Source organism: Procambarus clarkii, chromosome 4 (genome assembly GCF_040958095.1).
Source record: "Procambarus clarkii isolate CNS0578487 chromosome 4, FALCON_Pclarkii_2.0, whole genome shotgun sequence".
In the NCBI taxonomy this organism is placed as follows: Eukaryota; Metazoa; Arthropoda; class Malacostraca; order Decapoda; family Cambaridae; genus Procambarus; species Procambarus clarkii.
Genome location: NC_091153.1, coordinates 19631442 through 19654567, shown reverse-complemented (window position 1 = coordinate 19654567; position 23126 = coordinate 19631442). Strand labels below are relative to the sequence as shown.

The window sequence follows — 23126 nt, the reverse complement described above, 5'->3', positions numbered from 1 at the left end:
TTTTCTATCATTTTAAGGCATAAGCTGTTAGGAAATACCACTTTCTCCACACACAGCACCACTCTTGTGCCAGGTAAGTCCACTACGGGCTCACGATGGCCCGTGCTACTTGCCCCGTTTCTGTGCCAGGTAAGTTACGGGCTCACCATGGCCCGTGCTACTTGGAACCTGTTCCGAGTAGCTGAATCTATAATAAATACCACTTTCTCACCAAGAACAAAACTAATTGCTGTTATTTTTCGAGTTTGAATTATAACGAGTTTTAAAACATCCAAAGAAAATTTATTTGCTTTTCAAAATGCTACTAGAAGCCAAAATCACTAAGTCTGTGGAAAAGATTACTTCTGAAATAGAAGCAAAGGTTTCTAAATAATAAAGTTAGGTTTTATACTATTGTTAATTGTTCAAGATTAATAAACAATTATATTCCTTCAGGCTCCGCTGGCGCCCAAGCCATGGAAGGGAGTGAGGGAGTGCACCAGCTGGCCCTCTGTGTGTCCCTACGCCTTCTTCGACAATAATGTCAACGGCAGAGAAGATTGTCTGTACCTCAACGTCTTCACCCCTCTGCTTGAGGTACGCAGTCATGAGGCCCGGGAGTTGGGGAGTCTGAGGTACAGTGCTCATTACTAAATATTTATAAGAACACGATGCAGTCCTGAAGCTGCCCAGATACAGGAAATGAATGCATTAATGCAAATGATTTTACATTAAGAACAGATGAATAAAATCAGCAAAATAAATTAGGTGAATAACAAATACTTTATTATAAAACACACTTGGGTTGAAGAGAGCACAGAATTCTGGCAGGAAGGGAAGGGAACTATCGAGGAGAAAGCGCCAAGCCATTGCAACTATATGTAGTACTCAATCCCAACATGTACGGCCATTGCCTATATATAATGTTTACTCTTCGCCTGATGATTCTCTGCATTACAAAAACAGTGGCATTACCACTGTTAGCAGTAGGGTAGCTTTTGCTCCCAATACTGGTGGTATTGGTACACTGCTGGTGTTGTAGTGTAACTTTAACCAGGCAGAACACAAAGTTACTTCATGTTGACATAACAATCAGTACTCATGTTAATATGTTCTATACATATCATACATGATAAATTTGAGTTACCCCCAACAGTTCCTATATGTGAGTATCATATCCACACCGTTTTCTCTCGTATGAAGCAGCTGTGATTTACGGAGAACCATACCTTATTACTGAGTACGAAAAGTACAGTTCAACTTGGAATATTTCAGTAGGATATTGAAACTCACCAGCACCTCACCATAGTGTCCAAACTCACCAGCACCTCACCATAGTGTCCAAACTCACCAGCACCTCACCATAGTGTCCAAACTCACCAGCACCTCACCATAGTGTCCAAACTCACCAGCACCTCACCACAGTGTCCAAACTCACCAGCACCTCATCATAGTGTCCAAACTCACCAGCACCTCACCATAGTGTCCAAACTCACCAGCACCTCACCATAGTGTCCAAACTCACCAGCACCTCACCATAGTGTCCAAACTCACCAGCACCTCACCATAGTGTCCAAACTCACCAGCACCTCACCACAGTGTCCAAACTCACCAGCACCTCATCATAGTGTCCAAACTCACCAGCACCTCACCATAGTGTCCAAACTCACCAGCACCTCACCATAGTGTCCAAACTCACCAGCACCTCACCATAGTGTCCAAACTCACCAGCACCTCACCCATGTCTCTCCAGCACATCAGAACCTCACAATATATCCCCACTATGACTCAACAAATATCAGCATACAAGGATGTATGCTGATTTAGCTTGGCACATCACTGTGAATGGAAATATTTGTTTCCAAATATTGTTAAACAAAATTTCCAATTGTTTTTTTTTTAATTATTATCATTATATTATATTAATTAAGAACATAAATTGTTGACTTAGTTATATTAGTTTAGGTTAGGTTAGGATAGGTTAGGTTAGGTAGGGTTGGTTATGTTCGGTCATAGTTTTAACTCAATTAACAAAAAATGAACTCATACATCATGAAATGGATAGATTTATCATTTCATAAGAAAATATATGAAAAAATATATAAATTTATGAAAACTTGGCTTATTAGGCAAACCGAGCCTTGCATAGTAGCCCTAATAGTGCATTCTGGCTACTAGGTACAACATATATATATATATATATATATATATATATATGTCGTACCTAGTAGCCAGAACGCACTTCTCAGCCTACTATGCAAGGCCCGATTTGCCTAATAAGCCAAGTTTTCCTGAATTAATATATTTTCTCTAATTTTTTTCTTATGAAATGATAAAGCTACCCATTTCATTATGTATGAGGTCAATTTTTTTTTATTGGAGTTAAAATTAACGTAGATATATGACCGAACCTAACCAACCCTACCTAACCTAACCTAATCTGACTTTTTAGATTAGGTTAGGTTAGGTAGCCGAAAACGTTAGGTTAGGTTAGGTTAGGTTAGGTAGGTTAGGTAGTCGAAAAACAATTTATTCATGAAAACTTGGCTTATTAGGCAAATCGGGCCTTGCACAGTAGGCTGAGAAGTGCGTTCTGGCTACTAGGTACGACATATATATATATATATATATATATATATGTCGTACCTAGTAGCCAGAACTCACTTCTCAGCCTACTATTCAAGGCCCGATTTGCCTAATAAGCCAAGTTTTCCTGAATTATTATATTTACTATAATTTTTTTCTTATGAAATGATAAAGCAACCCTTTTCTCTATGTATGAGGTCAATTTGTTTTATTGGAGTTAAAATTAACGTAGATATATGACCGAACCTAACCAACCCTACCTAACCTAACCTAACCTATATTTATAGGTAAGGTTAGGTTAGGTAGCCAAAAAAAGCTAGGTTAGGTTAGGTTAGGTAGGTTAGGTAGACGAAAAAACATTAATTCATGAAAACTTGGCTTATTAGGCAAATCGGGCCTTGAATAGTAGGCTGAGAAGTGCGTTCTGGCTATTAGGTACGACATATATATATATATATATATATATATATATATATATATATATATATATATATATATATATATATATATATATATATATATATATATATATATATATATATATATATATGTCGTACCTAGTAGCCAGAACGCACTTCTCAGCCTACTGTGCAAGGCCCGATTTGCCTAATAAGCCAAGTTTTCCTGAATTAATATATTTTCTCTAATTTTTTTCTTATGAAATGATAAAGCTACCTATTTCATTATGTATGAGGTCAATTTTTTTTTATTGGAGTTAAAATTAACGTAGATATATGACCGAACCTAACCAACCTTACCTAACCTAACCTAACCTATCTTTATAGGTTAGGTAGCCGAAAAAGTTAGGTTAGGTTAGGTAGTCGAAAAAACATTAATTCATGAAAACTTGGCTTATTAGGCAAATCGGGCCTTGCATAGTAGGCTGAAAATTGCATTCTGGCTACTAGGTACGACATATATATATATATATATATATATATATATATATATATATATATATATATATATATATATATATATATATATTATATATATATATATATATATATATATATATATATATATATATATATATATATATATATATATATTAGTATATTTTGGTAGCAGTCTTTCCTGTAGACATATATTATTAAATATGACTGAAAAAGTAAGATTAATAATTCTAACACGAATTTTCTCAATCTTTCGTACATTTCTTTTCACTGTTGGTGGTAATTCAAAAATCAATTCTCCAAAATTCATTTTTATTTCTAGTCTGACGCGACACTTGAGCGCGTTTCGTAAAAGTTATTACATTTTCAAAGACTTTAGTTTAAACATACACAACTGAATAGAACTTACACATCTCCGATTTTGTTTATATCTACATTTTGAGTGAGGTGGATGAGGTGAGGTGGTATTTAATAAGGTATTAATTTCATCAACACAAGACAGAACACGAAACAATGGGTATTGAATAGAAGTGATTTGTAGAAAGCCTATTGGTCCATATTTCTTGATGCTTCTATATTGGAGGGGAGTCTTGAGGTGGGTAGAATATAGTTGTGCATTAATTGGCTGTTGATTGCTGGTGTTGACTTCTTGATGTGTAGTGCCTCGCAAACGTCAAGCCGCCTGCTATCGCTGTATCTATCGATGATTTCTGTGTTGTTTACTAGGATTTCTCTGGCGATGGTTTGGTTGTGGGAAGAGATTATATGTTCCTTAATGGAGCCCTGTTGCTTATGCATCGTTAAACGCCTAGAAAGAGATGTTGTTGTCTTGCCTATATACTGTTTTTTTTGGAGCTTACAGTCCCCAAGCGGGCATTTGAAGGCATAGACGACGTTGGTCTCTTTTAAAGCGTTCTGTTTTGTGTCTGGAGAGTTTCTCATGAGTAGGATTATCAAGAAACTAACAAAGTTATATGGAGGACCTATGGCAATTCCACGACCAAGAGATGGCTTCCTTAACCTTGCAGGAATTAACCTCACTGAGGACCAAGTCACTCTCCTAAATCTGGGCATAAACTGTCGCGTTATGTCCAGACCGAGTGAGATGGCCCGGAAAGTGGAGTTGGAAATTCTGTTGGACGACATATTCGACCTCGAGACAGAAAACAAGGTCACTACCAAAGATACCTTACAAGCAGAACTTATTGCGGAAGGAGGAAAGAATCGAGGCAATTACAGAAGCACCATACTGTCCCCCGAGCTCAAAGCGGCAGCCAAAAGCCTTCGTGAGAACAAGGAGATAGTTGTCAGGAGAGGTGACAAGTCGCCAATATACGTCATTCTTAAAAAAGACGAATATCTGGCGAAAATGAACCTCATACTCTCTGACCAAACTAAATTCCAAAGGGTAACGAAGGACACTACAGCCGAATTGAAAACAAAGGTCAACAAACTAATCGAAACTGTGAACGCCAAGAAATCAGGACTCCACCTGCCAAAGATTATTGGGGAATATAAACCTGGATATGCGTATGGAAATGCCAAGACACACAAGCCTGCAAACCCACTTCGGCCAATCATTAGCCAGATACCCACACCCATGTACAGACTAGCGAAGCGACTCAACGGCCTGCTGACTCCTTATGTCCCTTGCGCATTCAGCCTGAAGTCGCCAAAGGAATTTGTTGACTTACTGCGGGGCACACGGGCCACAGGAATAAGAGCCTCGTTGGACATAGAATCGCTGTTCACCAACGTACCAGTGGACGAGACAATCGGGATGATAGCCGACAGAGTGTATCGTGATCCAGCCTGTACTCCTCTTGACACACCAGAAAATATCCTAAGGAAACTACTCCAAGCTTGTACTAAAGAGGCACCCTTCTTGAGCCCGGATGGGCACATGTATAAGCAAGTAGATGGGGTCGCCATGAGTTCTCCCCTAGGTGTCCTGTTTGCAAACTTCTACATGGGTACCATCGAGCAAAAAGTCTTAGTCGACATGAACTTGAAACCGGCCATATACTGCAGGTATGTTGACGACATTTTTACACAGGTACCTGATGTCAGACATCTGCAGGAGCTGAAGGAGGCATTTGAGCGGAGTTCCGTGCTGCGTTTCACTTACGAGATGGAAAAGGATGGGAAGCTGCCCTTTCTAGATGTAACAGTCATGGTAAAAGAGCGGAGGTTTCCACACTGCAGTCTACACTAAGGAAACGAACATAGGAATGTGCCTAAATGCCAACAGCGACTGCCCAGATAGGTACAAGAGGAGTGTTGTTAACGCATATGTCGACCGTGCTCTCAGCCACAGCTCAGAATGGAAGCAAGTCGACGAAGAACTCTGTAGGGTAAGGCAGGTCCTAGTCAACAACGGCTTCTCCAATGGTTTCGTTGAAGACATCATAAGAAGGAAAGTGAAACGCCATGCAACCTCTGAAGAGACAACCAACACAACACCTATACCCCCTATTAGACTATTTTACCGGAACTTCTTTTCCACAGCTCATAAAACGGAGGAAAGGGTCCTGAAAGATATTGTTAATAGAAACGTTATCCCTACAGACAAAAATCAGAGGATACAACTGACGATTTACTATAAAACCAGAAAAACGGCCAGCCTACTCATGAGAAATTCTCCAGACACAAAACAGAACGCTTTTAAAGAGACCAACGTCGTCTATGCCTTCAAATGCCCGCTTGGGGACTGTAAGCTCCAAAAAAAAAAACAGTATATAGGCAAGACAACAACATCTCTTTCTAGGCGTTTAACGATGCATAAGCAACAGGGCTCCATTAAGGAACATATAATCTCTTCCCACAACCAAACCATCGCCAGAGAAATCCTAGTAAACAACACAGAAATCATCGATAGATACAGCGATAGCAGGCGGCTTGACGTTTGCGAGGCACTACACATCAAGAAGTCAACACCAGCAATCAACAGCCAATTAATGCACAACTATATTCTACCCACCTCAAGACTCCGCTGCAATATAGAAGCATCAAGAAATATGGACCAATAGGCTTTCTACTAATCACTTCTATTCAATACCCATTGTTTCGTGTTCTGTCTTGTGTTGATGAAATTAATACCTTATTAAATACCACCTCACTCCATCCACCTCACTCAAAATGTAGATATAAACAAAATCGGAGATGTGTAAGTTCTATTCAGTTGTGTATGTTTAAACTAAAGTCTTTGAAAATGTAATAAGTTTTACGAAACGCGCTCAAGTGTCGCGTCAGACTAGAAATAAAAATGAATTTTGGAGAATATATTTTTGAATTACCACCAACAGTGAAAAGAAATGTACGAAAGATTGAGAAAATTCGTGTTAGAATTATTAATCTTACTTTTTCGGTCATATTTAATAATATATACATATATATATATATATATATATATATATATATATATATATATATATATATATATATATATATATATATATATATATATATATATATATATATATATATACACATATATATATATATATATATATATATATATATATATATATATATATATATATATATATATATATATATATATATATATATATATATATATATCTATATATATATATATATACTAGTTGTATCCGCCACAAAATCCTGCAATGCTGCTGTGGCTCAGTCTGGTTAAATGGAAAAGAAAGAAAAGAGAAAATGCACGTTTCTAATATGTTTAATTTCAGCATGCTTGTGAGTATACAATATTTTTGTTGTTCCAATGCCTGTGGAGATATAGAGATTGTCTGGTTTGCCGACTCTAAAACACGCAACATATAATTGTCCATGTGAGAAGTTGTCCAAATAAATTCAATTCGTCGACTCGTTCTCCTCGTTTGCGTCGTTCAAATGATTTTCTACTGACATTCCATGTGTAATACATAGGCACTCCCGAATACAGCAGTGTTTGCGTAAACGTGTCATTTTGACATAACGTGAAGAAAGCAGTTAACGTTGTTGTAGCCGGTGGAATCATAGCTGTTTGTTGCACATTTGCAGCTGTGAAATTAGCGTATTTTCCATTTTCTTGTTTTCAAAACAAAAACAAAAAATACTAACAAAATATTTCAATTCAAACGCAGATCAATCGTTCACAGCTCAATTTCACCACCAATTGCACTGAAAAATAACAGAAAAAAATACGAAATGAAAAACAATGGAAAAAGAAACAAATTAGCTATACCCACGAAATGAACGGTATGGTAAACAACACAGCTCAATTCAAATGCAACGTCACACAAAATAATTAAATCAAAATGAAAATAAATCAAAATCTATGAAAATTCAATTTATCAATGCAATCGGAAACACTGAAATTGTAACATAATTGGTATAGCGTGTCTAGCTCTTACGTGCAACAGATGGCGCTGTTTTTCAAAAAATGCATGTTTTTACCTGTCACAGGTGTGGCATCTAAATAGTAGGTATATAAAAACGCACGTATTTTAATGGAACGTTGTGTAAAAATTTCAAAACAATCTGTGAAGAACTTTCGGAGATTACAGCGTGTGTTGCTCTGACGTCCTACAGATGGCGCTGTTTTTTTTTTTTTTTTTTTTTTTTTAAAAGGATGTTTTTTTCCTGTCACAGGTGAGGCATGTATATAGTTGGTATTTAAAAACACTCGCCTATTCGAATGCAATGCTGTGTCAAAATTTCAAAGCAATCGGTAAAGAAAATTTCCATCACATGAAAAATACCCAAAAAACACAGCTTTTCAAAAAAATAATGTTTTTCCCGTCACAGACGTGACATCTATATAGTATGTATGTAAAAACTCGCTCGGATGCGAAGGAGCTGTTGTGTGAAAATTTCAAGGCAATCGGTGAACAACTTTCGGAGTTTAGCGGTTTTGAACAAACGAACATTTCCATTTTTATTTAAATAGATATAAACCAGGAATCCTTTTTTCTTGACCTTGAAAAAGCTTACGGGCTAGCCAATGTTCCAGCTACACTGTGTTGCTTGGTGGATAAGGAAATGAAAGGACACATTCTTGTGTTTGTCATAGGAAGTCTGTTAAGCAGATAAGCTAAAATATAATTTAAAGGAAAAACATACTCCTCAAAGAGGCTGGAAAATGGGACTCCACAGGGAGGAAAACTAAGCCCCTTCCTCTTCAACTCTCTCATGAAACAATTCATGAAGCTACAAAAGGCCAAATTGCTTAATTATGCAGACGATCTTGTGGTCATTATCAATGGCAAAGGAGTTAGAAATCATGAACAAAATGTCTAGACATCATCAGGGAAACGGAACGCATAGCAGTGAAAATAAACATTAAATAAAACCAAAGCAATGGCCGTTAAAATGAGAACTCAAGACATCAGACTCGCAATACAAGGACAAGAAATTGAGTGGGTCACCTAATTTAAATACCTTGAAGTCATAATTGACAGTCATTTGAAATTCATTCTCGAAATTTAATATTATCGGCAACGTTGCTATGCCAGAAACTAAGTTTTGCGCTCCCTGACAAGTCTTAGAGAGGGTGCATCTCTACCAGTACTCAAAATGTGCCACGTTCAAGCAGTTAGGTCAACCATTGATTGTGCTGCTCCTGCTCTTACATCCCTCTTTGATAACCAGCGAGAGAATCTGGAAGTGTCTCAAAATGATGCCCTCAGAACAATGCAGGGAGTATCTATGTGGACGCGGCTAGAAAATCTAAGAATGGAAACCAACTTACCAGCCTTAGAAAACAGGATAAAAAAGAATAGCTACCATAACTAAAACTTGTTGGAACCACTGCCAGACTGCCAATCATAGATCGCTTCACAGACCTTTAATATAGAACAAGTACATATACTGATAATCTTGTCGATATTCTAGAGAAAGTGGACTTGAAACAGACCATTAGAAACATAGGAGAAGATAGATCATATCAACACTTTTGGCAACCTCCTCCATGGGAAGAATTGAGTCTAAAGATAATCATTGAAGGATTACCTGTTAAAAAGTCAGCATGTGACTCGCAGAGGCTCAAGACAATCATGGAACAAAAAATGGAAAGCATCTCAAGATCGACAACCATTCACATCATCACAGATGGATCAGTTGATCAAGAAAGAGATTCTGCTGGGGCAGCAGTTTACACTAACAACCATGAAGCTTACTGGAGCATGAATAATTGGTTCTCAACATTGCAAACAGAATTATATACCCGGAAAAAGGCCATACATTATGCAAATTAGAATAATTTACAAGAAGTCATCATTCATAAAGACTCTAAGCCTTCGCCCCAGGCATTATTATCCAGCCAACACAGAGATAATATATAAATCATCACAGAAATCCTACACATGGGAAAAAAAGCACACAATCTAGGGCTGTCAATCACCCTCAATTGGATACCAAGTCACATTGGCATAGGTGGTAATGAAAAGGCAGACTCACTTGCAAAAACTGCCACTGCTTTGCCTGTTGTACAGGTTCAAATACCTCCATGTTTTTCACAGATTAGGGAACAAATCAAGAAAAAAATACTCACAACTATCAAAAGTCGCCAAAGTAGCGGAAGGAAGATTCACAGCGATGAGGTACGAACAAGCCACTGGATACTCCTCTTTCAAGCCTGGCAAAAAGATTTCCAGGGACATTGAAGTAGCCATACACAGACTCAGACTTGGTTACAAGTGCTGCTGGGAGGTAATAAACCCAATAGTTAAAGAGTGTAATATCTGTGGAACAGATTCAGAAATGCCACTATTAAATTACTTACTAGAATGTGAAGGAACTGAAGCCTTGTGTATCAAACTCAACATTCAACCAACGACAGCAGCTGCATTAAATGCAAAATCCACAGCGACTACAATGGTTAAAAAATCGGTAGAAGAATGGGACACAGTAGAAAACATTGTGCATCTATATCCGCCTCACAGATAATGTTATTAAAACAAAAGATTCAATCATTGCGAAAATAAGGACACTTTACCTTCATTTAAAACTTTGACTCAAATATCACAGTAACAAGGTTATCGCGAATAACTAAAGTTAATTATGAGCTCACTATACCCCGTGGTACATGAATATTTTGTTCTCAGTAGTTGAATCTATAACAACAACAACAATCTGGTCAACACTATCTACACCTCGGGGTGGCAAACTTCTCTCACTATTGAGAGAGAGGAAGAGGAGGGGGAGGGGAGAGAGAGAGAAGAGGATGTATGGGGCGAGAAAGAGGAGGAGGGGAGTGAGAGATGAGGAGGGAAGAGGCAGAGAGGAGGAGGAGGAGGGAAGGGAGAAAGGAGGAAGAGGGGAGAGAGAGAGAGAGAGAGAGAGAGAGAGAGAGAGAGAGAGAGAGAGAGAGAGAGAGAGAGAGAGAGAGAGAGAGAGAGAGAGAGAGGCGGAGAGGAGGTGAGAGATAGAAGAAGGAGGGGGAGGGGAGAGAGATGAGGAGGGGAGAGAAAGATGGGGAGGGGAGAGAGAGATGAGGAGGGAAGAGAGAGAGAGGAGGAGGAGGGAAGAGAGAGAGATTTTTATATTTACCTTCTTGGAGGTTGAATGCAAGCAGAAAGGACAGCACCAGAGCAGTTTGTACTTTAAACTTACTTCACTGAAGGGCGAGAGCAACCGTCAGGACTTCAACCAGGCTGAAATCTTTATCCACTTGGTCGTTGACCTCCTCTAATGCCAGTGCAATAATTTGACTTACTCGTGACCTACTACAGTGCCAGTGCAGTAGGTCACGAGTTCTCACACCAAATTTTATTTGATGTGTGCGGCTATGAATCGGGTACAACTCCAGAAGCAGGCTTTCATTTAAAGATCACTGGAACATTTTGACATTGCAGAATATATGTGGGACAATAATATTGGGGACTGACATAAAGACCGTTGTCTAACTAACAATAACAATTTATTCAACAAGAACTAAGTCTACTACAACAACAATCTTGACGTTATGTTAATGTCCTTCAGCGACACATTAAAGACAGCTTATTAACAACCAAGTATAACAAGAATTCCTTTCCTTTGCCACGAAGCTGAATACTGAACTAGCTGAACAAATTGGAGTGTACATTAAGGATGCAAATTGCAATAACAGTTTGCAGCACTCTGCAATTATATTACAATGCAAACAACAAGAAGGCAGGTTAATGAGGCAAGTCCGGTAACCCCCTATCAGTTACGTGAACACTTTTTGCAGCAGCATGCAATAAAGTAGCAGTGCAGTTTAAGCCAGGCATGGCGGGTTCATGAGACACTTCTCTGGTAACCCCCTTCAGTTACTTTAACATTTATCTCCAAGGACGAGTCCAACAAACAATAGTATAAAAGTTACACTAATTGATCTTTGTAATTAATTACTGTATTTGATTGTCAACTGTCAGTCAGCAACAAAGCATTCTACGTTAATCACAACTCTGGTCTCCCTCAGACCAGTCAAACAAAGAGAACAATAATTTGTAAACCATAATTACACAATAACTTGGCCCATCAAGCATTCAGTGAGTAATTACATTAATTACTGTTAAACGGTCAGCTAATTAATACAAAACAAATTTCGTTAGGCAATGCTACCACCCTCTCGGTAGCTTTTAAACAAGTCTATGTCAACTTCCACGTTGAAGTTAAATACCCCTAATTAGCTTGAGCAATTAATTAACTGTCAAACGGACAGCTAATTAAATCAGAACGATCTACGTTACTCATTCACTGTTGTCCCCCATAACAGTGCTCAACAACTGGAGGAATTTAAACTATGTGGAATCACTTCGATGACGTTAATTACCCTAATTATCTTGAGTAATTAATTAACTGTTAAACGGACAGCTAATTGAATCAACGAATGTACGTTCACTCAACAGAGCTATCACCCTCTCGATAACTGCCGTTAATTACCCCCTAATTAACTTGAGTGATTAATTACGTCACACATACAGCTAATTTAGCCAAACGTTTTACGTTAATCACTATCGCCCAACGATAGCTTCAACAACAATATGAATTCACTCGGTGGCGTTAATTACCCCTAAGTGACTAATTAACTGTACCACAGACAGGTAATTAATCCAGAGCAAATTATACTAACCCAATAACATCGGCCACGATCGTCAGTCAAAGCACTGTATAACATTAATTACCACTAATTAACTTGAACAATTAATTAGCTCTCCCATGGACATGCAATTAATTCGGAGCAAATGATGCTCACACACTGACGTCGCCCATAACCGTCAGTCAACCACTGTGTGAATTCACACTGATTATGTTAATTACCCTTAATTAACTTGAGTGATCAATTAACTGTCCCACAGACAGATAATTAATACTGAACGATATTGTTAACTGAATCTGCCACTCTCGACAGCTTTCATCAGAACAACGTGAATTCCCTGGGTGACGTCCTTCTAGCCCACGACAAGGAAACACATTACACAAGTACACGGGTTACACAGCTCAGTAAATACATAAATATACATATAATCACTGCCCCAAAACACGCAACACAATAAATCAGCAATCCCACATACTGATATATCACACAGTTGGTAATCAACAACCCCCACATGTTGAGTACTACACGGTAATCTATTTATTTTATTTATTAATTTATTTATATATATATATTTATTTATTTATTTATATACAAGAAGGTACATTGGGGTTAGCAGAGAATATAGAAATTAAGTTGAATTTACATTCTTGTAAAGCCACTAGCACGCATAGCATTTCGGGCAAATCGGGTATTTGCATAGCGCATAACGTTTCGGGTAATCAGAATTAAACACCATAATTATACACAGGGCATCGCACAGATCACCCCTTACCCCAGTCTGCCGAATTACTGGACTCTCCTGGAATGAGATATACATATACATGGCATAGATCTTGACCCTGATTGATATATAATGAACCGTCAGATCAGTTAACATATATATGTGGAAATAAATCTCAACACTGACCGGTATACTCTGAACCAAGAGCTTTACACACAACAGCCTTGCAGCTCCCTGCAATAAAATGTGTTCCTATGGTGAAATCATATACACTCTTACGTCCTGACAGACAGCCGATCCCTGCACCAGAATGATTGACGTCATTAGGTGTATCTCACGGAACAGCGCTCCCTCTCACCTTAATTAGGTGCTAATTAGGGCAATGCTAGTCAGACCCCTGACTGCGAAGTCAGTTTCTGAGACTTAAAAACCAAATACAGTAATTATGAGTACTCACGTCAAACCGGTCTTCTCATTCATATCCATCATCCCAATCATACAGTTGACTGAAGACCAGAGTTGACTGGAGAACTGAAGCTCACCCAAACTCCTCCACGTGGTAATGGCAGAACCATGGAGGATGACCCAGTGTTGCCACCGGCTGCTGGGGAAGAGATGAATACGTCTTTGGGCCCCACGGCGTGGCTCGGCGAGGCGGTGGGGCTGGCAGCCTCCACGGCTCGCGATGTTCCATACCCACCCTCACAAACAGACGAGTTACTGTTTGGTAGCTGAGTGGACAGAGCGCAGGATTCGTAATTCTGTGGCCCGGGATCGATTCCCGGACCAGGCAGAAACAAATGGGCAAAGTTTCTTTCACCCTAAATGCCCCTGTTATCTAGCAGTAAATAAGTACCTGGGAGTTAGACAGCTGTTAAGGAGCTTTTGCCTGTGTGTGTGTGTGGTACTCACCTAGTTGAGCTTGCGGGGATTGAGCTCTGGGTCTTTGGTCCCGCCTCTCAACTGTCAATACACTGGTGTACAGATTCCTGAGCCTACTGGGCTCTATCATATCTACATTTTAAACTGTGTATGGAGCCTGCCTCCACCACATTACTGCCTAATGCATTCCATCTGTTAACTACTCTGACACTGAAAAAGTTCTTTCTAACGTCCCTGTGGCTCATTTGGGTACTCAGTTTCCACCTGTGTCTCTTTGTTCGTGTACCACCCGTGTTAAACAGTTTATCTTTATCTACCCTGTCAATTCCTCTGAGAATTTTGTAGGTAGTGATCATGTCTCCCCTTACTCTTCTGTAAGGGGAGTATCTTTATCTACCCTGTCAATTCCTCTAAGAATTTTGTAGGTAGTGATCATGTCTCCCCTTACTCTTCTGTCTTTCAGTTTCGTGAGGTGCATTTCCCGCAGCCTTTCCTTGTAACTCATGCCTCTCTGTTCTGGGACTAGCCTAGTGGCATACTCTAAACTTTTTCAAGTTTCGCTTTGTGCTTGACAAGGTACGGGTTCCATGCTGGAGCCGCACACTCCAGGATTGGTCTTACATAGGTGGTATATAAGGTTCTGAGTGATTCCTTACACAGGTTCCTGAAAGTAGTTCTGATGTTAGCCAGCCTCGCATACGCTGCAGATGTTATTCTTTTGATGTGGGCTTCAGGAGACAGGTTTGGTGTGTGTTATAAATAGGAGTATGTTCTATGGGGGGATCTAGTATTAAATGGATGTAGGGACAGTAGTTAGCATTAAGAGTTATCAAATATGGGAGATCTAAAAGGCTCGGCCACCAAATAAAAATATCCACAGTGAATATTAATTGGCAACAAGATAATGTCAGTCTAGAGGTTGATCATAGATCTCCTACACAGGAAGAATGGATACTCCTTTAACTAACTTACTTATTTATTAACCCCTTAACAACCCACCATATACATTCTCACCAATAACAATAATAATAATAATAATTACTTTATCACACTATCTTACGTTAAAAGCCTTGGTCCACATAAGCAGGATACAAGGTTTACACTGAGAACAAGCTAGGGTAAAGTACTACTAGTGAAGAACTTGAAGCTTGAGTCAGCTTAGGGTAGTGAGACCACGTGGTACCCTAACCCAACACAACTCTTAGGGTACCCAAAACACTGGCAAATACTACCCCAGGTCTACACAAATCTTTCACTTCCAGAGTAGGCACACTTAACAACACCGTACTTAACTTAGTGTTACAGGTATTCAAGGTAAGGGAAGGAAGGAGGAGGAGAAAAGGTAGAGGGTTGCAGAGCAGCTCAGAGGAGATCTCGACACCACGAACGCCAGCCAGAGAGCGCCAGACCGTCTCCAGTCTCCTTCCTCAGTTGCCTCGCTGCCGGCAGATTACCCAACTAGTCGTACAGCAGCCCTATATCCAAATTTACTCAGATCTACTTTAATACTTTCTAATCATATGTAAACATAGTTGATGCCTATTTATTTACTTAATAATCAACCCCAGGCTCAGTCTTTAAATGCTCTTTGAGAAACAAGAATCGTCTTACGTCTGGCAGGGAAGATACAAACAAATGCACCTCGCCATGCACCCCCTACTATAAGGCAGTTTATTTAGCTCCATTTGACCTCTGGTTTCCAATTGAGGAACCCAGGGTCGTAACAGTGTGATATGAACTAACAAGATCTTTCTCTCTGTCCGTTTCATGAAGGACTTCCTCCCCCATTCGGTATCCTGTGTCTGGTCTGTTTCCACTGCCTAGTTTCATTACCTTACATTTACTCGGGTTGAACCTTATTAGCCATTTGTTGGACCATTCATTCAGTCTGTCTAGGTCACCTTGTAGCCTCATACTATCTTCCTCCGTCTTAATTCTCCTCATAATTTTTGCATCATCAGCAAACAATGAGTGGAATGAATCTATACAATCTGGATGATCATTTACATATATAAGAAACTGTATGGGCCAAGGACTGAACTCTACGGGACTCCACTGGTGACGTTTCGGCAATCTGAGACCTCGCCCCTCACAATGAATCGCTGTCTTCTGTTACTTAGGTACTCCCTTATCCAATGGAGTACTTTCCCTTTCATTCCTGCCTGTATCTCCAGATTTCGCACTAGTCTCTGGTGTGGAACTGAGTCAAAGGCTTTCTGGCAATCTAAAAATATGCAGTCTGCCCACCCCTCTCTTTCTTGTCTGATGCTTGTTGCCTGATCGTAGAATGAAATTAATCCTGTGAGGCATGACTTGCCATCACTGAAACCATGTTGGTGTTGTGCCACAAAGTTCCTTCGCTCCAGATGTTCCACTAGATTTATCGCACACTTTTCTCCATTAACTTGTATGATATGCAAGTTAGGGACACTGGCCTGTAGTTCAGTTCTTCCTGTCTATCGCCCTTCTTGTATATTGGGACAACGTTCGCCCTCTTCCCAATTTTTGGCAGTTCACCTGTTACCAGGGATTTGTTAAACACCATGGAGAGTGGCAGGCACCGTGCTTCTGCTCCTTCCTTTAGTATCCATGGCGATATTCCATCATATAGTATTTGTCACATCAAACTATAGCAAAAGAATCCTTACATCCCCACTGGTAATCGCATATTCCTCTAGTGGTGCCTGGTTAACTATTCATTACCTTATCTCTGGAACTTCTCCTTGCTCCAATGTGAAGACTTCATGGAATTTCCTATTGAGTTTCTTGCATACGTCTTTGTCGTTTGTAGTGAATCTGTCTGCCCCCTATCCTCAGTTTCATTACCTGTGCCTTCACTGTTGTCTTTTTCCTGATGTGGATGTGTAGCAATTTGAGTTGAGTCTTAGCCTTGCTTACTATGTCGTTTTTCATATTGCCCTTCTGCCTCTCTTGTTACCCTGACGTATTCATTCCTGGCTTTCTGGTATCCTTCGCTGCTCTCAGGTGTCCTGTTATTTCTATAGTTTTTCCATGCTCTTTTACTTTGATACTTAGCTAGCTTACATCTCTGATTAAACAATGGATTTCTCATCTGCATTTCAATTTTTACCTTTTGGGCCGGGAGGAACGTTTCTGCTGCCTCCTTACATTTCAGTGTGATGTATTCCATCATGCCTTGGGCCATATTTCCCCTTAGCTCTGTTTCCCATGTTATATATCCGTTAGGAATTTTCTCATCTCCTCATAGTTTCCCATACGGAATGCTAGCCTTTTGCTTTAAGTTCCCTTTCACGAGTACTTTAACCCTTCTTCGACCAGATACTCAAATGTTAGTACACTGTGATCGCTCATTCCTACTGAGGCCTCGAAGTCAATGTCCCTTATGTCGGAGTCATTCAGAGTGAATACTAGGTCGATTCTCGCTGGTTCATCGTTTCCCCTCATCCTTGTAGGTTCTCTGACATGCTGGCTTAAATAGTTTCTTGTTGGCACCTCCAGAAGTTTAGCTCTCCATGTTTCCTTTCCTCCATGTGGATCCTTGTTCTCCCAGTCTATGCTTCCGTGATTGAAGTCACTCATAATGAGCAGATGGGATTGAATTCTACAGGCAGCAGAGGCTGCCCTCTCAATTATATTGTTAACTGCCATGTTGTTTCTGTCATACTCTTGACTGGGTCTTTTGTCATTTGGTGGAGGGTTATATATCACTGCTACTACTACTCTTGGTCCTCCCATCGTCATGGTACCTGTTATGTAGTCTCTAAACCCTTCACAGCCTGGGATAACCATCTCCTTGAAACTCCATTCCTTTCTCATGAGTAGGGCCACTCCATCTCCTCCCCTATCCTCCCTCTCTTTCCTTATTACAGTGCATTCCTGAGGGAACACCACATTTATTATGATTCCTGAGAGTTTTGTTTCCGTGAGTCCAATTACATCTGAATTTATAATAATAATAATAAAAAAAATAATAATAATAATAATTTATTTAGGAACAGTACATACATAGTTGCAGAGTTACAGTACAAACATTCTGTTAGATTTAAAGATAGAGGTAGTATATACAATACCTAAAGCCACTAGTACGCATAGCGTTTCGGGCAAGGCGAGGTGGGGAAAAAACACTTAGACTAAAGCTTAATAGTAATTGAGCTTAGAGTATAAATTGTGTTGAAAGAAAAAAATAATAAAAGTTAAAAAAAAGGGGGGAACGTAGTAGAAAATAGTTAATATACAAGTTGATAAACAAACAGCATTTTTTTGTTTTGTTTTTTTAAATAGTAAGACATAGGTTGACATTTAGAAGTAAGGTAGGTTACATGGAGTTAATTAGGTAGTACTTAGTTTTGATCTTAAATTGGTTGAGAGAGGTACAATCTTTGACATAATTGGGAAGGTCATTCTACATTCTGGGTCCCTTGATTTGTAGAGCATTCCTAGTTTGAATAAGTCTAACTCTTGGAAAATCAAATAGGTATTTGTTTCTGGTGTGGGTGCACATGAGTTCTGTTACAACCTTCTAAAAAGCGTTGAAGGTCAGGATTGACATTACAATTCAGAGTTTTAAATATATAGAGTACACAAAAATGGATGTGCAGTGACTTAATATCTAACATATTCAGAGATTTGAGTAAGGGTACCGAGTGCTGTTAGGGTCAGGGTTAGATATTGTTCTAATAGCAGCTTTGTGTTGGGTAATTAGAGGACGTAAATGATTTTGGGTAGTAGAACCTCAAGCACAAATACCATAGTTAAGATAAGGATAGATGAGAGAGTAATAGAGCGTCACCAGGGCAGGGCGAGGAACATAATATCTGATCTTAAAAAGAATGCCAACAATTTTAGAAACTTTTGTTCCTATATTTAGAATGTGTCCCTGGAAATTCAGCTTGTTATCGATGAGAACACCAAGTAATTTACCATCAACTTTACTACTGATTTGTATATTGTTTATTCTTAAATTAATTTCATTTGAGGATTTATTACCTTGAGGTGCTTCCGGGGCTTAGTGTCCCCGCGGCCCGGTCGTCGACCAGGCCTCCTGAACAAAATACCAAACAAAATATAGAAAGTTTTTCAATGTTAAGGGTGAGTTTGTTAGCAATTAGCCAAAGATGGACTTTATTTAGTTCAGTATTCACAGTGACATTTAGAGCAAGAGGGTCAGGACTGGAGAAGATGAAAGTTGTGTCATCAGCAAATAAGATTGGTTTGAGGTGTTGGGGGGCATTTGGAAGGTCATTAATGTAGATGAGAAAGAGGAGAGGGCCAAGTATACTGCCCTGTGGAACACCGATGTTTATAGGTAGTGTTGGAGAAACAGAATTATTCACAGAAACATACTGGAGCCTGTCAGTAAGGTAGGACTGAAGGTATTGCAGGGAGTGACCTCTGACTCCATAATGATGTAATTTAAGAAGAAGGTTTTGGTGGTTGACAGTGTCATAAGCCTTACATAGGTCCACAAATATCCCAACAGGGAACTCATTTTTATCAAGAGCTGCATGTATCATGTTAATCATACTAATAACTGTATCGTTAGTGTTTTTTTGGGGGGGGGGGCTGAAGCCATATTGACAAGAGCATACGAGCAAAAAGTGACGTTATTTTTAAGAGGACGGGATGGTGGGGCGGCATGCCGCCGGCTCCTCTCGGGTGCCTCCTGCAGGGGGGTGACTGCTCCGATGATCAACGGCCTATCCTCAAGCGTTCGCGAACGGATACGGGTGCTTCGCCTCCTCGTTCATGGGCAGAGCAATGTGAGGATGCGGCGAGTGTGGATGTTTCTTCTGCGAGCTGTTCCTCTGTGGAGTGCGAGGATGACGTGTCTGGTGCTGGTGTGGGTCCGGTGGATGGTGTGGGTCCTGGTGTGGCTCCTGCTGTGGGGGTGATGGCCCGTGTCGAGCCGGTACCTCTTGCTTCAGGTGCGTCACCCACGTTGGATGGTTCCAGTTCCCCGTGGAGGGGGTGGTTTCCCATTGCGAGGTTGAGAGTGGACGTGGCAACCTCGTGATGGTGTTGAAGAAAACTGCTCCCTCTGAGGGTTTCGTGCCCCCTCCCCAGTCCCCTGATTCGTCGGCAGCGGTTATGCTGCCTCACACATCTCCGGCAATTTCTTCTGTGTCTCCGGCTTTGTCGGAGGCGGTGTTGCCACCTCGGCAGCCTCTGCCCGCTGTTCCGGCGACTCCTGCTTCCTCGGCGGCGGTGTTCCTGCCTCCCAAGTTGGGTTCTTTGTCTTCGGTGTCCTGTGGTTGGGGGCGACCGGTCCCGCCGATGTGGTGATCCCCGAGTATATGGAGTGTCGTAAGGGCCCTTCCCCTGCCGAACTGGAGTATTTGATATGGGAGGCTTATAATCGGAAGTTGTGGGAACCGACCTGTGAGATTTATATTTAATTTATTTGAATTTATATGGAATTTATATTTACGTTAATTTATATATTTTGATAGCAATTGGTATGATGATATGTATACTGTATTTCTGCAATAATCTCACAAATCGATCCTTACACATTAGGGAGGGGTTTATATTAAATTTATATATATGCAGCCAATCAAACTACAGTATTAACTACATATATTATTATACATTGAGGAGGTTCCTTATCTTATTGTACAGCAGGCTTAGTCCACCAGGTATAACTAGGATGTAGACACCAAATTATCCTCGTTTGAGGCTAGCTTCCATCATCCAGTAACTGATGTATCAAGTCTTGCTTCCTCTTCTTGTTCCTGTCAAAGGGCGCTAGCTGTAAAGCCAGACTCCTAATATATGACAGCTATATAAGAGAAAACACTGTATAATAGATAATAAGGACCAAGGCTTAATTACCTTTATTTAAGAGGCTGGTTCGCATTCTAACCGGTTCGCCCTTATCTACCTAACATTTAACTGGCCAGAAATGATTAGATAAACGGGTTTCGGTAGGACACTTCCCTTGATTATGTTGACAGCGTGTTGATGATTGTGGAACACTACTCTGATCTCCATCACACTTCGTCCAAGAGAAATTATAGGAGCTGAATTTGCTCCACTGCGCCTCTGGTCTTAACAAACAATGGCTGACCACTTCATCCTCACTGACGCCTTGGCACTTTGTCCAGATATCAGTTACTGATAGAAGGGTCACATTTACTTTATTTTGATACTGATAATTAAGTTAATTCAAATGAGATGTTTTATGATATAAAAAATCCAAAGACTAATGTATTTAAGAATAATTCCCAACGAAATAGTTGGTGAATTTATAATAGTATGTGGTAATGATATCTCGTTTTCTATTGACGGAAAATTCCACTACAAGCTACATTTTCTATGGGTTAACTTGTGTATACAACACAGCAGCAATATTATCTGCCGATTGCATGTAATATTATTAAATGGTGTCGGGCTTTCCGACAGAAGTATCCATCGTGGAAGTTTCCTGAGAAATGTCCTTCTCGTTGACTGTTGTGTGTTGTGGGGTTGCTTGCGCCTGGGTGCGTGGGTGTGGGGGTGGGATTTCATGTGTGTGTCTGGGTCGAGGGGGTTTTGTTTTCCGGTTCCTGCATGTTCCGTTTTTTTTATTTTTTTTTTGCTTATGGTTTGCTTGTGTGGGGTTTGCGTGTTCGTGTCTTTCTGTATATGTTCTGTGTGGTTTGGTGTGGTTTTATACTTCTGGCTCTGTGTGTAGTATGCGTGGCTGGTTGTGCTATTGTGCTGCTGTAGTGGTGTGTTTAGTGTGGTGGCATTTTATATTATGTACTTGTGTTCTTACGGCCTTTTGGTCGTTGGCATGTTTTTTGTGCTTTTGTCTGTTTTTTGCACTTACGGTTCCCTGTGTGGTTCTGTTTTCTGTTATTACTGCCTTGTGTCCTGTACTGCTTTTAGCTTGTCTTATGTGCCCGTGTTGGGGTTTGTTATATGCTTTGTATCATGTGTATTTCACTTTTAATTATTCTTGTGTTTGGGTTCTTTGACTGTTGTATTACTGTATACTGTATTCTGTGTATTATGTATGTACTCATGTTTTTTTGTGTATGATTTTCTGTTTGTACTCTGTGGTTTTCTTTTATCAATAAAAAAAATCCTCTACTGCAGAGACAACTTCTGGGGTCCTTCTAAGTATGTCTGCAAATGAGGGTTGTATTGGAGAAGTCCCTTCTGCAGATACAGTAACATCTTCCTGAGGGCTGGTTCGTGGCTGATATTGGGGATTCTCTTTCAAGCTTTTAATCTCCTCTCTTTGCCTCATTCATTTCATCCTGCAGGTTTGCTACCTTTTCCCCAATTACCTTTAGTTCCTCGTTGATTTTTCCCAACATTTCAAAGAGTAACTCCTGAAGCAGGACCTCTTCTCCTTCTCCTCTCTCTGTGTTTCGTCTTCTCCCTGCCATGTTTGTTTCCTATTCCAATTCTCCAATCCAATGTGTGTGTGTGTGTGTGTGTGTGTGTGTACTCACCTAGTTGTGCTTGTGGGGGTTGAGCTCTGGCTCTTTGGTCCCGCCTCTTAACCGTCAATCAACAGGTGTACAGATTCCTGAGCCTATCGGGCTCTATCATATCTACACTTGAAACTGTGTATGGAGTCAGCCTCCACCACATCACTTCCTAATGCATTACATTTGTCAACCACTCTGACACTAAAAAAGTTCTTTCTAATATCTCTGTGGCTCATTTGGGCGCTCAGTTTCCACCTGTGTCCCCCTTGTGCGTGTGCCCCTTGTGTTAAATAGCCTGTCTTTATCTACCCTATCAATTCCCTTGAGAATCTTGAATGTGGTGATCATGTCCCCCCTAACTCTTCAGTCTTAGAGCGAAGTGAGGTTTAATTCCCGTAGTCTCTCCTCGTAGCTCATACCTCTCAGCTCGGGTACTAGTCTGGTGGCAAATCTTTGAACCTTTTCCAGTATAGTCTTATCCTTGACTAGATATGGACTCCATGCTGGGGCTGCATACTCCAGGATTGGCCTGGCATATGTGGTATACAAAGTTCTGAATGATTCTTTACACAAATTTCTGAATGCCGTTCGTATGTTGGCCAGCCTGGCATATGCCGCTGATGTTATCCTCTTGATAT

At 40.1% G+C, this 23126-nt stretch overlaps 1 protein-coding gene across 2 annotated transcripts in view; it reads left to right on the top strand.

Annotated features, from left to right (window-relative positions):
* LOC123751063 (pyrethroid hydrolase Ces2a) overlaps window positions 1-23126 on the top strand; it is a 343394-nt gene that overhangs the window by 169272 nt on the left and 150996 nt on the right. For both annotated transcript variants that reach the window (XM_069333166.1, XM_069333161.1), the window contains exon 3: window positions 436-576. In XM_069333166.1, the coding sequence (XP_069189267.1) occupies window positions 436-576 (141 nt within the window). The remainder of the gene's footprint in view (window positions 1-435; window positions 577-23126) is intronic.